The 17,362-nt window shown below is 45.7% G+C and overlaps 1 protein-coding gene across 1 annotated transcript in view; it reads right to left on the bottom strand.

The window, feature by feature from the left end:
• The window catches only part of LOC140197765 (choline transporter-like protein 1), a 95,667-nt gene extending 93,732 nt beyond the window's left edge, over positions 1-1,935 (bottom strand). Inside the window, exon 1 of the mRNA XM_072258198.1 lies at positions 1,811-1,935. Coding sequence (XP_072114299.1) covers positions 1,811-1,840 — 30 coding nt within the window. The 5' untranslated portion in view covers positions 1,841-1,935. The remainder of the gene's footprint in view (positions 1-1,810) is intronic.
• Between the last annotated feature and the right edge of the window lie 15,427 nt (positions 1,936-17,362).

The raw sequence follows: 17,362 nt of genomic DNA, 5'->3' as shown, positions 1-17,362 counted from the left end.
TATATACTTCCATCCCCCATCAGGAAGGTCTCAAAGCTCGACGCTTCTTTTTGGATTCCAGACCCAATCAGTTCCCCTCTACCAACACTCTGCTCCGTCTAGCGGAATTAGTCCTTACTCTTAATAATTTCTCCTTTGGTTCCTCCCACTTCCTCCAAACTAAAGGTGTAGCTATGGGCACCCGTATGGGTCCTAGTTATGCCTGCCTTTTTGTTGGCTTTGTGGAACAATCTATGTTCCGTGCCTATTCTGGTATCTGTTCCCCACTTTTCCTACGCTACATCGACGACTGCATTGGCGCTGCTTCCTGCATGCATGCTGAGCTCGTTGACTTTATTAACTTTGCCTCCCAACTTTCACCCTGCCCTCAAGTTTACCTGGTCCATTTCCGACATGGCCCTCCCCTTTCTAGATCTTTCTGCCTCTGTCTCTGGAGACAGCTTATCCACGGATGTCTACTATAAGCCTACTAACTCTCACAGCTATCTGCACTATTCCTCTTCTCACCCTGTCTCTTGCAAAAATGCCATCCCCTTCTCGCAATTCCTCCGTCTCCGCCGCATCTGCTCTCAGGATGAGGCTTTTCATTCCAGGACGAAGGAGATGTCCTCCTTTTTTAAAGAAAGGGGCTTCCCTTCCTCCACTATCAACTCTGCTCTCAAACACACCTCCCCCATTTCATGCACATCTGTTCTCACTCCATCCTCCCGCCACCCCACTAGGAATAGGGATCCCCTGGTCCTCACCTACCACCCCACCAGCCTCCGGGTCCAACATATTATTCTGCGTAACTTCCGCCACCTCCAACGGGATCCCACCACTAAGCACATCTTTCCCTCCCGCCCTCTCTCTGCATTCGGCAGGGATCGCTCCCTACACAACTCCCTTGTCCATTCGTCCCCCCCATCCCTCCCCACTGATCTCCCTCCTGGCACTTATCCGTGTAGGCGGAACAAGTGCTACACATGCCCTTACACTTCCTCCCTTACCACCATTCAGGGCCCCAAACAGTCCTTCCAGGTGTGGCAACACTTCACCTGTGAGTCGACTGGGGTGATATACTGCGTCTGGTGCTCCTGATGTGGCCTTTTATATATTGGCGAGACCCGACGCAGACCGGGAGACCGCTTTGCTGAACACCTATGCTCTGTCCGCCAGAGAAAGCAGGATCTCCCAGTGGTCACACATTTCAATTTCACATCCCATTCCCATTCTGACATGTCTATCCACAGCCTCCTCTACTGTAAAGATGAAGCCACACTCAGGTTGGAGGCTCCAACCTGATGGCATGAACATCGACTTCTCTAACTTCCGCTAGGCCCCACCTCCCCCTTGTACCCCATCTGTTATTTTTTATACAAACATTCTTTCTCTCATTCTCCTTTTTCTCCCTCTGTCCCTCTGAATATACCCCTTGCCCATCCTCTGGGTTTCCCCCCCTCATTGTCTTTCTTCCCGGACCTCCTGTCCCATGATCCTCTCATATCCCTTTTGCCAATCACCTGCCCAGCTCTTGGCTCCATCCCTCCCCCTCCTGTCTTCTCCTATCATTTTGAATTTCCCCCTCCCCCTCCCATTTTCAAATCTCTTACTCACTCTTCCTTCAGTTAGTCCTGACGAAGGGTCTCGGCCTGAAACGTCGACTGTACCTCTTCCTACAGATGCTGCCTGGCCTGCTGCATTCACCAGCAACTTTGATGTGTGTTGCTTGAATTTCCAGCATCTGCAGAATTCCTGTTGTTTGCGTTTTGGAATTCTGCAGAATTCCTGTTGTTTGCGTTTTTAAAATATACAAGACACATTCTCTCACCTCGTCGCCACCGCACCCACAACAACCCATTGCTGAGATCGGGATCGCAGCAGAGCCGCTCCTCCCGGCACCGAAACGGCGTTCAAGTCCGCGGCCACTCTGCGATCTCTCGACACTCGGCACGCCCTTTCTCCAAACCACGCCCCTCACACTCGTCACACTAACCGCTCCCCCTCTACTGGTGTCACCCTGTAATCGCTCCCCGACCCTCACACTCTAAACACTCCCCGACTGTTGGTGTGACCCTGTAACCGCTCCCCCTCCTCCCATCGCCGGTGTCACCCAACCACTCCGTTCTCCACCGGGCTTATGCCAACCAAACTTCCAACTCCACTTCAGAATCGGGTATATTATCGGTGATATATGTCGTGAAATCTGTTGCGTTTTGGCAGCAATACAATTTAAGACACATAAATTACTATAAATTAAATAGTGCGAACTGTTGTTACCATCTTACCACTAAGGCCCCCCCCCCTCCTCGACCTCTGGTGTCACACTCCCCATTTCCTGGGACAATGCGTGAATAAGCTGCAATCAGTGATGTTAATGAATTATCAGCCACTTCGGTTGCAAAAGACAAACAGAAATATTTATTGTGAATGGCGAGCGGTTGGATGATAAAAATGTGCGGAGAATGCTAATGCCCTTGAACATGAATCATTGCAAGTTAGGAAGTATGTACAGCAGTCAGTGAATGGTACTGTGAACATAAAGGGACCTGGAGATAATAGATCCGAACTCAAGTAGTTTAGTCAAGCATGATTTCTGTTTCAGAAATTTATCTTGACTTCGATTGGTCATATTTTTATTATGTCTTACCGTCATATTCCTCATTGTAGATTTCAGCACTTTTCCAATTACCATTATGATGCAAACAGTCTCTTTCGAGTTTAGAAGGTTTTGACCCAAAATGTTGACCATTCCTCTGCCATCATAGGTGCTGCTTGATTGGCTGGGTTCCTCCAGCAGTTCATTTTTGCCTCCTCCCTTTCCCCCCCCCCCCCCTTGTACAGCGGGTCACATTTCCTATCATCATACGGACTCTGATGAAGGTCTCACAGTCTGTTTTGTTTCTTGCTAATTTATTCTGACATGGGCTGTATGGACAGTATGCAAAACTGGATTTCACTATTTCTCAGTAGATGTAACAATAATAAACTAATTTACCAACCTACTTCTTCGCTGAATTTAAAAATGCTTCCAAACTTACTGTATATGGCTGTTCATGGCATTTTTTTTAAACATGCACTTAGATTGAATACTATATTTATTTTCTCCCAGGGTTTGCCTTTCTACTTGTTAAATTTACACTTATAGAATGCATATTTACAAAATAAAAGCGTTTAAAAAATAGAAAATCAGAGACTATTTATCAATTTGCCTTAGAAGAGGAACCTTCATTGAAAATGGATTTACATGGATTTTAGTAAGGCATTTGACAAGGTTCCACACAGAAAGGCTTATTCAGAAAGTCAGAAGGCATGGGAGCCAGGCAGGTTTGGCCAGGTGGATTCAGAATTGGCTTGCCTGCAGAAGGCAGAGGATCGTGTTGGAGGGAGTACATTCAGATTGGAGGGTTGTGACTAGTGGTGTCCCATAAGGATTGGTTCTGGGACCTCTACTTTTCATGATTTTTATTAATGAGCTGGATGTGGGTGTAGAAGGGTGGGTTGGCAAGTTTGCAGACGACACAGAGGTTGGTGGTGTTGTAGATAGTGTAGAGGATTGTCAAAGATTGCAGAGAGACATTGATAGGATACAGAAGTGGACTGAGAAGTGGCAGATGGAATTCAACCGGGAGAAGTGTGAGGTGGTACACTTTGGAAGGAGAAACTCCAAGGCAGAGTACAAAGTAAATGGCAGGATACATGGTAGTGTGGAGGAACAGAGGGATCTGGGGGTACATGTCCACAGATCCCTGATAGTTGCCTCACAGGCAGATAGGGTAGCTCAGAAAGCTTATGGGGTGTTAGCTTTCATAAGTCGAGGGATAGAGTTTAAAAGTCGCGATGTAATGATGCAGCTTGATAAAACTCTGGTTAGACCACACTTGGAGTACTGTGTCCAGTTCTGGTCGCCTCACTATAGGAAGGATGTGGAAGCAATGGAAAGGGTACAGAGGAGATTTACCAGGGTGCTGCCTGGTTTAGAGAGTATGCATTATGATCAGAGATTAAGGGAGCTAGGGCTTTACTCTTTGGATAGGAGGAGGATGAGAGGGGACATGATAGAGGTGTACAAGATATTAAGAGGAATAGATAGAGTGGATAGCCAGCATCTCTTCCCCAGGGCACCACTGCTCAATACAAGAGGACATGGCTTTAAGGTAAGGGGTGGGAAGTTCAAGGGGGATATTAGAGGAAGGTTTTTTATTCAGAGAGTGGTTGGTGCGTGGAATGCACTGCCTGAGTCCGTGGCGGAGGCAAGATACACTAGTGAAGTTTAAGAGACTACTAGACAGGTATATGGAGGAATTTATGGTGGGGGGTTATATGGGAGGCAGGGTTTGAGGGTCGGCACAACATTGTGGGCTGAAGGGCCTCTAATGTGCTGTACTATTCTATGTTCTATATAAAATCTTTTTTGTTGTTTATTTATTTTGCTCACTATTTTTCTAGTTTTATTTCTCCATCAAGTTAGGATGTTCTTGCTTTACAGGAAGTGCAACAAACACTTATCACACTGAGTGTCAAGTCTATCATATGAGGAAAGATAGAGCAAATTAGTTTCTCTGGAGTCTAGAAGGCAGAGAGATGGCCTTATTGAAATGACAAAATAACCAGAGGGCTTGACAATGCACAAAGGATGTTTCCCTTCATTTCTAGATCTAGGACTACATTCTCACAATAAGGGGCTTGATCATTTAGGACTGAAATGAGGAGAAATCTTTGCACTAAGAAGATGATTCTTTTGACCTTGACAGATTTTGGATCTTGGAAGAATGACATGGGATCATGCAAGGAAACAGTGTTGATGTAGAAGATTAGTGGTGATCCATCTTGTTAAATAATGGAACAGGCTCAAGGGGACAAATGGGTTATTCCAACTCCTTTTTCTTATGTTTTGAGCTTTTCTTAAATCACTGTTTACAGTTACCCAGGCAACACTCTTGAGTGCAAGGTTATTATTTATTATTATTTATTGTAATGTCTGCACTGTTTTGTGCACCTTGGGCAGTCCTGGATAGGTCTGTAGCCTAGTGTAGTTTTTGTGTTTTTTTTCTTATGTAGTTCAGTGTAGTTTTTGTATTGTTTCATGTAGTACCATGGTCCTGGAAAACGTCATCTCATTTTTACTGTGTTCTGTATCAGCAGTTATGGTTGAAATGACAATAAAAAGTGACTTGACCTGACACCGATCAGCAGTGCATACAGAGTACTGATGGTCCTGGGTTTAAGTGGACCATGTTATCTCTCCAGTGGCTAAAGCTCATCCCTGAAGAGCCCCTGGGCATATAATTGCATTGTGATAATTTCTAGGGTCCTGCTGGGAAAAAGTGCCATGGGATCTTGCAAATGCACCTACGACAGTAAATGAGGTTCAATGCTTCATCTGAACAGTAGCAAAACAGACAGTAGCTGTTCCTCAGTGTTCCAAGTGGAGTGGAACTTGAACCTGAACCAGAAAACTTCATCAGGACGTTTGTACTTCCAATGACCAATTGGACACTACACTCAGTGGCCACTTTATTAGGTACACCTGCTCATTAATGCAAATATCTAATCAGCCAATCACATGACAGCGACTCAATGCATAAAAGCTTGCAGACATGGTCAAGGGGTTCAATTGTTGTTCAGACCAAACATCAGAATGAGGAAGAAATTTGATCAGAGTGACTTTAACTGTGGAATGATTGTTGCTGCTGGATAGGGTGGTCTGAGTATCTCAAAAACTGCTGACCTTCTGGTGTTTTCACACAATGGTCTCTAGCATTGACAGAAAATGATGTGGGAAGGAAGAGGGAGAAGAAGATGGCAGCACGATGCAGCTCGCAGCGGCCACTCCAGTGGTGATGTCTGTTATTTGTCAAGTAGGGTGCCGTACGCGATCCTGATTTGATGGAGACGGACATGAGAGCACAGAGGAACACCTGGTGAAACTTCTGAAATGCCTACTTCGCTGCTGCTGCTACTGTGTGCCAGAATCTCCAGAGGAGAAGGCCTCGAGTCCTCAACTTTGCTTGTTGCTCGGCAGCCGGGGTGGGGTCGAAGTGCTCCGCAGAGGATGGTGCTCGGAGGGGCTGGTCAGAGGTTCGAAGTTTTTGGACGGACTCAGAGTCCACTGCAGTCGGGTGTTTCCAATGGTATTCCATCGGCAAGTTGGCGGCGGTTGGAGGTTCATGGTAGGGAGAGTTCCTCCCTTCTGCCACCTGCGTGAGATGATGAGTCTATTGGGACTTAGACTTTTTTTTACCGTGCCCATGGTCTGCTCTTTATCAAATTATGGTATTGCTTTGCACTGTTGTAACTATGTGCGGACCATGACAACTGGTATATCAGATGGCCTTCGGGAGATCAGTGACACACACAAGACAGCAGTGATTAACAAAGAACTGTCGAGACTCCAAGTGGACATCGCAACCCTCCAAGAGACACATCTCGCAGAATCGAGAACCCTACGTGAAAGAGACTATACCTTCTTCTGGCAGGGGAAGGGCTCAGACGAGACCAGAGAGCATGGTGTCGGCTTTGCCGTGAAGAACTCGCTGCTGAAGGTGATAGAGCCTAGCAAAAAAAGGGACAGAGCAGATTTTCTCACTTCAACTCCACACATCCAATGGGCCTGTCAACCTTGTCAGTATCTATGCCCCAACCCTCTACTCTACACAAGACACAAACGACAAGTTCTACGACCAGCTCTCAATGATGATACAGGAGATCCCAAGTCAGGAACAGTTGCTGCTACTTGGCGACTTCAACACCAGAGTGGGCATTGACCACGACTCCTGGCCAAGCTGCCTGGGGCGGTATGGGATTGGCAGCATGAATGACAACGGGCAACGGCTGCTTGAGCTTTGCATGGTCCACGAATTGTGTGTCACCAACACCTACTTCCAGACCAAGGCTCAGCACAAAGTGTCTTGGCAGCGTCCCCACTCCAAACACTGGCACCAGCTAGACCTGATAATCACAAGACGCCGTCACCTGAGAAACGTGCTCATGACTCGCTCCTTTCAGAGTGCCGACTGCGACACGGATCACTCTCTGGTTTGCTGCAAGATCAGACTTCGGCCGAAGAAGATGGACTGCGCCAAGCCTCCAGGCAAGCAGCGCATCGATGCCAGTACGACAACACCCAGACAAAGCTGCAGAGTTCATCAAGTCACTGGAGGATGCTTTCCTTGCAGACCCACCAGAAGGAGATGCTCAGCAGAAATGGGACTCTCTCAGGGATGCTATATCCACAGTACTGCACTCAAGGCCTTCGGGAAGAAACAGGGCAAGACACAGGACTGGTTTGAAGCGAGCTCAAGTAAGCTCACCGCTGTCATCGAGGTGAGTGTGTTGCACTACTAGAGCACAAACGCCACCCCGCCCAGGCAACACTGCAAGCACTAAGGACAGCAAGAAGCAAGGCCCAGGAAGCAGCCAGACGCTGTGCAAATGACTACTGGCTACAACTATGCGAAAGCATTCAGTCATCATTTGACACAGGCAAGATCCATGGAGTGTACGAGGGGATCAAGGCGGCCATCGGGCCAACCCAGAGCAAGACCGCACCATTGAAAACCATAACAGGCGAGACCATCAATGACAAAGGCAAGCAGATGGAGAGATGGGTGGAACATTACTCTGAACTCTTCTCCAGAGAAAACAGCATCTCGGACAGCGCACTAGACGCTGTGGAATGCCTGCCTGTCATGGAGGAACTTGATGCATTGCTGACTGCCGAAGAGCTGCGTAAAGCCATTGACAGCCTGCCCACCAGGAAGGCACCAGGATTGGATGGCATTCCACCAGAGGCAGTCAGATGTGCAATGAGCATCCTGCTAAACCACCTGCATGAACTACTGTGCCAGTGCTGGATTGAGGGTGCAGTGCCGCAAGACATGAGAGACTGCAACATTGTCACCATATACAAGAACAAAGGGGACAGAAGCAACTGTAACAGCTACAGGGGAATCTCCTTGCTGAGCATCGTTGGGAAGGTCTTCGCCCACGTGGTCCTGAACAGACGGCAGAAAATAGCCGAAAGGGTATATGCTGAGTCTCAGTGCGGTTTCAGGTCGGAACGCTCCATAATCGACATGATCTTCTCCCTTCGACAGCTACAAGAGAAATGCAGAGAGCAAAGACAACCACTCGACGTCGCTTTCATTGACCTTACGAAGGCCTTCGACCTTGTGAGCAGAGATGGCCTGTTCAAAATCCTCGCCAGGATTGGTTGTCCCCCAAGGCTCCTCTGGATAGTTCAGTCATTCCACACAGACATGAAGGATGTCATTCAGTTGGACGGCTCTTCTTCGGAGGCCTTCAACATCCGCAGCGGTGTGAAGCAGGGCTGTGTGCTTGCCCCCACCCTGTTTGGCATCTTCTTCGCAGACATGCTGAAGCACACCTTTACATCAACTGATGGTGTCTACCTCCATACCAGATCAAACGGGAGACTGTTCAGTCTGTCCCGGCTGAGGGCAAAAACCAAGGTTCATGAAGTACTCACCAGGGACATGTTGTCTGCAGACGATGCGGCACTGGCAACACACTCTGAAGAGCAACTGCAACGCCTCATGGACAGCTTCTCAAGAGCCTGCCAGGACTTCAGCTTGACCATCACCTGAAGAAAACCAACGTGTTGGGCCAAGGCATTGAGCATCCCCCTGCCATTACCATCAACAACTACGAGCTGGAGGTAGTTCACGAGTTTACATACCTTGGCTCCACCATCATGGACAGCCTCTCCCTAGACCCCGAGATCAATAGACGGATCGGACGAGCAGCCTCAACATTTCCCAGGCTGACAAAGATTCTGGGAGAACAGAAAGCTGATGACGCACACCAAAGTTGCGGTCTACAGGGCCTGCGTCCTCAGCACACTGCTTTACGGCAGTGAGACCTGGAGCCTCTACTAAAGACAAGAGCAGCGTTTCAACACCTTCCACCTTCGCAGCTTGAGACTCATCCTGGACATCATGTGGTCCGACCGAGTCACCAACAGTGAGGTCCTGGCCTGCGCCCAGATACCCAGCCTCTTCACCCTGCTCCAACAACGCCGTCTCCGCTGGCTGGGCCACGTACACTGCATGTCAGACGGGAGGATCCTGAATGACCTGTACGGGGAACTGGCCTCTGGCAAGAGAGCACAAGGGCGGCCCCATCTTCGTTTCAAAGGTGTTTGCAAGAGAGGCATGAAGTCACTGAAAATGAACGTCAAGAGGTGGGAGGACATCGCAAGTGATCGCTCTCACTGGAGGCTGGAACTACGCAGAGGTCTAAAAAGAGGAGAAGAGAAGCTGAGGCTTGCTGCTGAAGAAAAGCGCACTTGTCAGAAAAACGGCACCAAGACAACACTGGAGGACAGCGCCTTCAAGTGCAGTCGCTGCACCCGAGACTATCACTCCCGTGTGGGACTCTACAGCCACAACAGACGCTGCTCTAACGCAGACTGAAACAAGACTTTCCAGGCGCAGATCCATGGTCTCACGAGACTAACGGATGCCACCACCAGGTGGTTTTGTCAGTTTTAGTCATGGTTTGTCTTGTGTTTTCTTGTGATATCATTCTGGAGGAACGTTGTATCATTTTTTAATGCATGCATTTCTAAGTGACAATAAACGAGGACTGAGTGTCCTCATAATCTAAAAAAAAAAAATCATCCAGTGAACAGCTGTTCTGTAGGTGAAAGTGCTTTGTTAATGAGAGAGGTCAGATGAGAATGGCCTGACTGGTTCAAGCTGACAGGAAGGCAACAGTAACTCAAATAACCACGTGTAACAACAGAGGTGTACAGAAGAACATGTCTAAATGTGTAACATGTTGATCTTAAAGTGGATGGGACATAGCAGAAGTCCGTGAACGTACACCTGTGGCTACAGGAGCTAAAAAAGTGGCCACTGAATGTATTTGATCCATTAGGTCCATCCTGGCTCCCAGCAAGGCTATCTCATCAATCCTATTCCTCATTTTCCTGTAGTCCTAAATCTTATTCTCTCTCACACATGACTATTAACTCCCCTTTGGTTCTTTTACCACTAGTCTACACTAGGTGGAAATTTAGAGCAGCCATTTATCCTGCCAGTATACAGATTAGCAGCATCTGTGGAATGACATCACCTGACCTAGTGTTTTCAGCATTTTCTATTATTATTCCACATTTTTAGTATCTGTCATTTTTAGACTTCCATTTCCCTGTTGGCTGACATGGGCTTCAGTGCCTGGGAGCAAACTGGAGTAACCGGTTGCAGAGACTGCTGAGGCTGTGATCAGGAGTGAGAGGACAAGCTTCTAGAGGAACTCAAACAACATCTGTGGAGGCAAAGGGGCAGTCAATATATTGGGTCAAGACAAATCTACTGAGTTCCTTCAGCAGCATGTCCACGGGAACGACTAGGACCAAGTTCAAACATACTCCACTGTGCTACCTGATGTGTAATTTTGACAACAAGCAATCTACTGGACGAACTCAGCGGGTCATTTCTAGCTTTTCCAGCAGATTGCTGCTCCCGATTCCAGTATCTGCAGTCTCTTGCATCTCTAATGGGACTTTGACAATTAGAAAAAAAAACAAGGTGCCAAAGGAGAATCCTTCACTGAACCACAAAGCTTCATAAATATTTGGGCTCTACTGAAGTATATGATCTGAAAGTAAAATGGAGTTCAGGTAAAGAACTAGCTATTGATTAGTCAAATGGACGAGTAACGGCTGAATATCTTACTCTTACTTTTTCTTTTAATCTTCATGGGGCAGAACAATAAAAGGAAAGCTCTCTTAGTTTAGCACTCAGCAACAAAAGGACAAGACTGTCCAAACTACATGATATGGATAATCTTCCCCTTTGAGTCCCCATAATTTCCCATTAAACACAGGCTACCCACCCCATCACACAACAGCAGTTTGGGTAACTGAAATTCTCCCTCATGGATTTCAAAATCACTGCCAAAAAGTCTGGGATACAGAATAAAAGTTTGTTCTTATGAAATTTATATGATTAAAAAACCTAACCGCAACCCTGAATAAATAAACTTTATTTTCTCACCTTGATTCTTTGCACATGTGTAGAATGACATGGCTTTGTATTACGGAATCTTGTGATAAAGACCATTTTCTCAGAATGCAGCTCTTCCTGTCACCTGGGCTTTGCTTGAATGTTGAAAATCCTCAGCAGTATTTCTGGAAGGAAGAAGAAAGTTAAAATTTTAGATTGATGTGCTTCCAGACTGATGTTTTCCAACATTGGCAGCCTTTTGCTTTTGGATTACCTAATTCTCCATTTATTTTGTTCCATTTATGATGTTAGTTTCCCAGGCATGGTACACCACACAGAAAAGGATTTAATTGTGCCAACACTCATCCCCATTCTTTCCCACACAATCTGTCTCCTCTTTCTGATTGACGTGAACAATGGTGGCTTCATCATACACTGATCCCATTTTCCTCCTAAAACTCCTGATTCCCCTCTCCACTAGGACACAATTCTTCCCCCCATTCCTTCATCCTACAAGCAACTTGACCCTTTGTCCCTCAGAACCTTTCTCCCACTATACATCATTCACTGCCACATGTCATTAATTAAGTTTGAGACCAGCTTTGACACTATTAAGAGAGTCTGGAGTTACCTGTTCTATTGTCACCTTGGCCCCAGAGTAACATTCATGTATAACAGATTATACATGTATCATTGAATGACAAATAAACTTGAATTGAAGTGTGAACTGCATAGAATCACAGATGATGCCTTTCCTCCACAGCATTCATTCACATTTGGAATGAGTGAAACACTAAATGTTCTACTTAAAGCAATCCAGAATATTTGTCCCCTTTTGTGATTGTTGTGAAGAAAGTTTTAAAAAAAGGTCAGTGCCAACACCAAGGTACAGTCAGCTGCCTCCCTGTTGTGGTTATATTGTACTCCAGAAAGCAGTACTGAGATTTGTGTCAAACCCTGGTCTGCACCACTGTGCTGCCATGCTGCCTTGCAGAATAAAAAGGATACAGACATTCAGCTACTGAAGGGATTAGATTATGACCCATCTTAAAATACTGTCTGTTTTTGCTCCATTCTTCATAAACCTACCACAGCTGTGTGTGGTGCACGGCATAAGGATAGAAACTGAAATTAGAGCTCAGACATTATGCTCAGTGTTGGCTCCTGAACCACACTCAGGGCCAGGGCCAGGACCAGAACCACATATGTACAGTACATAATAATTGACCCAAGTACATTGATATTCTTGGACCTACTTTGGAAAACAGCATCTCATTGTTGCGGAAGCATATCCATGCGTTCAAGTAACTGGTGTTCCTTACTGTGTAGTTATGCAGCATATCATAATATCCTTTTTAGTTTAAAATGGAGCAAAGCTGTTTCTGTCAGTGCAGGTTTCAAGGGAGATCAGAGGATTCAGATTTAATACTTTGGGGAAAACCTGGAGGGCAGTGCAAAGTAATTTTGTTAATTGAGAGTGTAGTTTTGATGTAGAAACTGGTGTTTGGGATGGTGGAAATCAGATCAATTTTCCAAAAAGAATTAAAAGGGAATACTGTGACGATCATGGATAAATGGAACGGATTCACCAGCTACAAACCAATACAGAGTTAATGGCTGAAGGGCTCACTCACTTGTTGCCCACTACACCGCTCATGTTTAGGGCAGCAATAAAGGTCCTCAGTCCCTGGCAGTGTATCTGACTTCCTTCATGGTGTTAGCAGCTTCTCGGTTTTCACTACTGTCAGTCATCCAAGTCCCAGGTGGAGACTCAGGAATATCATCACACTCAAATGTAGAAGGATTCTTCATTGCTGTTTCCATAACAACATTCTGTTTTTATCAGTCAGGGTTGTTAGCCCTGAGCTAAACCCCTGAACCTGGAAGACTGTTGGACCATTCTTAGTCTAGTCTCTTCCCTTTGTCCTGTTTGGCATGGGTGATCCTACCAAAAGCTAAAGCATAAAGCCCTGACTCCAGCCAACATAGCTCTCTGGGTCCTTGAGGCACGCAAGCCTCCAAACCCAATCACAAGGTTGTGCTCCTGTTGGGGGTGAAGGGCTCAAATGCTGTAACAATTCTGTGATTCTACGAACAGCCCATTCACTCAGTAGGGCCAATGCCAATGTATTCACTGCAAACATACTTCTTTCACTCTACTTCAACCTTCTCTTGAATGTTCTTTTATTCTTTTCTTATTGGACTGTGCCTTAAATAGGCAAAAATATTTTTTTCCAAAATCTCCATGGGCTTATGTAGTAACCATCAAATACGTTTGTCCTCTAGTTTTGGTCTCTCTCTCTCAATTAGAATCACCTTTCCTGCCCTACTATTGGTATACTTATACAACCAAATATCTTTTTAATTGTAAAGGGCTGACATATCAGCAATAAGTCACACATACAGAGGGATTATAGAAATGACTGGAAAGTAGAAATAAAATGTACCCATCAAGGAAATGAAATCAAACAGCTGCCAATCGAACAGAATCAATTATTATCAATTTAAAGCCTTCACTAGATCTTCTCTCAGCTCCAGCATTGTACACAGTATTGAAAAGAAATTTACCTCCCTCCCCAACTTCTGGTCCCACAAATAGACGGTTCAGGTCTTCAATGGAAATTTCTTATTCAGGATGAATAGTTTAACCTTATTTCAACAGAGCACAACCAATAAGCATCAGAAAACAATTTCAGTTCTGAGAGAAAATGAAGAGATTTACCTGTAAATATGGAAGCATACAGCAGATAGTCATTTTTTTTCCAATTGGTTCTTCTAGAGCTATCCATTAATTATCTTCTCTATTATTTCATTCCCCAATCTTTCTACCTCATCTTTCATAAATCCAGTTTGTATTTTACATTGGTAAGTAGTTTTGGACATTAATATAGAATCTGCTTCCACCACCTCTTAATGCAGAGCACTGGAGGTCACGACAACAAACTGCATAAAACATGTCTTAATTTTTTTTTCCTAATATCACTAGTCTGCAACATTAATTCTGTTTGTTTCCTCTACTGATGTGCAACCTCCTGAATAGTTCCCATATTTTCCATGGTTTTAGCATTGAAGTTAATGCGAATCAGGAGGAGAACTCATACTTGGTACAAAGGGGGAAGTCTGTGTCAGTTGCAGGAATTTCCAAAGGCAAAAGCCCAAGTCCAGGATTAGGTCTTTAAATAATAAGTGACACCTGTGCTACGAGTGCTATGAAGGTCCAAACACAACAAGAAACAATCTAGCCACCTTCTTGTGATATTCAATGACGTTATTCACTGAGTATTCAATGACAAAGATAGTCACCAAGTCCCCCAACACAGACTTTATGGGGTTCATCACTGACCTCCAAAGGAGCTCAATCAGACCATTGTCATAATGGGGGTTCTGGTAACAGACCCAAATGCAAGACACAGACACTGAAGTACAAGGAACAAGACTTGACTAGAGTAGGGACATGACAGGATTCAGACCAGGGACATGACAGGATTCAGACCAGGAGCAGGGACAAGAATGCAGACTTGGGCTAGGACATGGACAAGACAGGGAACTATGGCACTAGGAGCCTAGGCTTGGGCTCCAAGCCAGAGACTGGACAAGGACCCAGAACCTGGGTCTTGCCTCAGGCTCAGGCCCCAGAACCAGGCAAGGAGATGACATGACTACAGGACAGGACATGGCAGGGGTCTTGAGGCTAAAGCTTGGAGACAGGCTGGGGGTCTTGAGGGACACAGAACTCCTGGGCAGGACATGGGACTCTAACCCAATGGAGGCAAGCAACAGGAGGGACAGAACCAACTGCAGGGTAACAGCCAACAGCCTAGCTTACCCAACAGAGGCAAAGGACAGAACCAACAGCAGGGTAACAGCAAACAGCCTGGCTTACCCAACCGAGGCAAGGGACAGGAAGGGAGCTGGGTCCAGGGTGGCTCTAAGACTCAAGGCAGCCAGTAACCTCAGCAGGCTACAGAACAGCAAAATCCATATCTCAAAGACTGCACTAGCCTTCCACCAGTGGGTTGCACCAAGGCAAGACTGACAAGGTGCAAGCAAGGGTGAGCAGCAGAAGGGATTCAGTCAGGAACAATCCAGCAACCAAGCCCTCCTCTCTGGAGGTATTTATGAGTCTGCTCAAACTAGAATCATGTGGCTCAATTAGAGTGCTCAACAGAAATGGGGTAAACGGGAAAACCTGGAACAAGGGTTAATGGACTGGACCGTGAACCGGAATGCAGATTTCACGGACCAGACCATGACAACCATGGCATAACTGTCATCACATTGTGTTGCTCATCGAAAAGCTGGAGATGGATAAAGTAACCTCAGGCATGCAATCACACAGTGTGTGGATCTCAATTTTCCCTCTTTGTTATTGATGAAGTAATTTGATAGTTAGCCCGATGAGAAAGAAACTATTTTAAGGGTTAATTAGAGATGAGGACGTTCTTGAGCATCTTTGCGGTACTGATATATTGGAGCTTGAAGATTTCCCCTCTATTGACTCTATCTGTACTTCCCACTGTCTCAGGAAAGGTGCAAACATAATCAAGGACTTTTGCCACTTAGGTCGTTCCCTCTTCTCTCCTCTCTATCAGGTAGAAGATTAAAAAAGCTTGAAACAGGAACCTCCAGGTTCAAGGACAGCTTCTAGCCCACCAATGAGAGACTCTTGAATGACCCTAGAAATTGAACTCCTGATGTCTTGGCCCTTGGACTTTATTTGTCTGCATGAACTTTCTCTAACTGCAATACTATGTTCTTCATTCTGTTTTTTTTCCATTATCTCAATGTAATGATGTACAGCATGATCTGTATGGATAAAACACCGAACGAAAGCTTTGCACATATCAACAATAAACAAATAACAATACTAATACCAATGGGTAAATCAGAAACAGACCCTCGGGCCCAACATCTACATATTGTATGTCAGCCATCAAGTATGTGTCCACACTAATAATATATACCAGCATTGATCCTTAGCCTTCTGTGCATTAGCAATTCAAGTGCTTGTCTAAATGCTTTCAGTGCCCATCCAAGTAAGATCTGGAGCTGAACATGCATGTGGAAGAAAGAAATGGTTCAGTTAGTGCAGAGAGGAGTTTTTGAGAGGAGGTTAGCAACTTTGCTGATCTCCCAGTATAGTGCTTCGAGTTGCAGCAAATCAGACAAACATGCTCCAGGTAGTGATGCAAGACTCCTCTGTAGCTGGAGGTTATCCAAACCAGTTTACCCTGTCAGTGAAACTGCACTGGGCTGGGCGTTGCTGACATGGCACAGGTAGTTAGGAATTTAGGACGCCAGCCCCAAAACTGGAAAATATTTGCGTATCTCTGCCCTTCAGCTTCTCATTCCTCTCCATTGCTGGGGCCACCTGGAGAGCAAGCTTGCTGATCTTCCCACAAGGGATCTCAGATTCAAATTTAGATTCACATAGTTATCAGATGTAAATGAAGCATGCAGTGAAATGTGTCATTTGCTTGAACAGTCAGCACAACGTAAGGATGTACTGGGGGTCGCCACACATTCTGATGCCAACAGCGTGCCGACAATGCTTAGCAAAACTACACAGAACACACAAGCAACATAACAATGACAGCAAAACAAGCTCCTTTCCTCCCTCACCCGTCAATCACATATCCAAACAGACTGCCATCCAATCCCATGACAGGCCTATAGGCCTCAACTGGATTTGTAGACAACAGGACTCTGACTTCCCTAGTGGACTTCAGAGTCGTAGACCTAGTGCTTCAGGCAATGGGCTTCAACCTCCAGACTTCAGGCTCTCATCTTCGGTATCAACCCCAGGATTAATCAAAAAATGGAAGCCTGAACACCAGGCCTCAAACTCTGAAATTGGCAACTCATATACCTGGAGAGACACCAGCTTTCGTGCCCCCTGCTCACACAGAAATCCAATCCTGGGACCCATGAAACAGGGGGGACTGGCTGATCTGATGGGCCACCAGCTTGTCCTTCGTGATCCCCATCAAAACCACTTGCAACCCCAACATCTACATATGCCTGTCATCACATGTCCTCATCACTGGCTTTCACATGTGGAGCGGATGCCTAGACTCCTGATGTGCTTCATCACCCATCCACATCACTGGTCTCTGAATGCAGGCTACACTTTGGCCTGACCTCCAACTCCTTCACATCCCTGTCCTTAAACCCCAATCTGACCTCTAACTACCCCACATCCCTGCCCCTAAGCACTAACCTGACCTCTAACTCTCTACTCTGGCCCAAAAAGCATCCCTACAAGCTTAAAAGGCAACTAAATCTGACCCATGACATCAATGCCAGCTTGACCAAGATCATTCCTTTCCGATATTTTTAATTATTTTGTTCAAGTGGACATTTAATTAATTTTAATTGTTTATTTTCTTTTATTTTCAATGTGCCTTTGA

Source organism: Mobula birostris, chromosome 5 (genome assembly GCF_030028105.1).
Source record: "Mobula birostris isolate sMobBir1 chromosome 5, sMobBir1.hap1, whole genome shotgun sequence".
In the NCBI taxonomy this organism is placed as follows: Eukaryota; Metazoa; Chordata; class Chondrichthyes; order Myliobatiformes; family Myliobatidae; genus Mobula; species Mobula birostris.
This window is presented reverse-complemented; position numbering and strand designations above follow the sequence as displayed.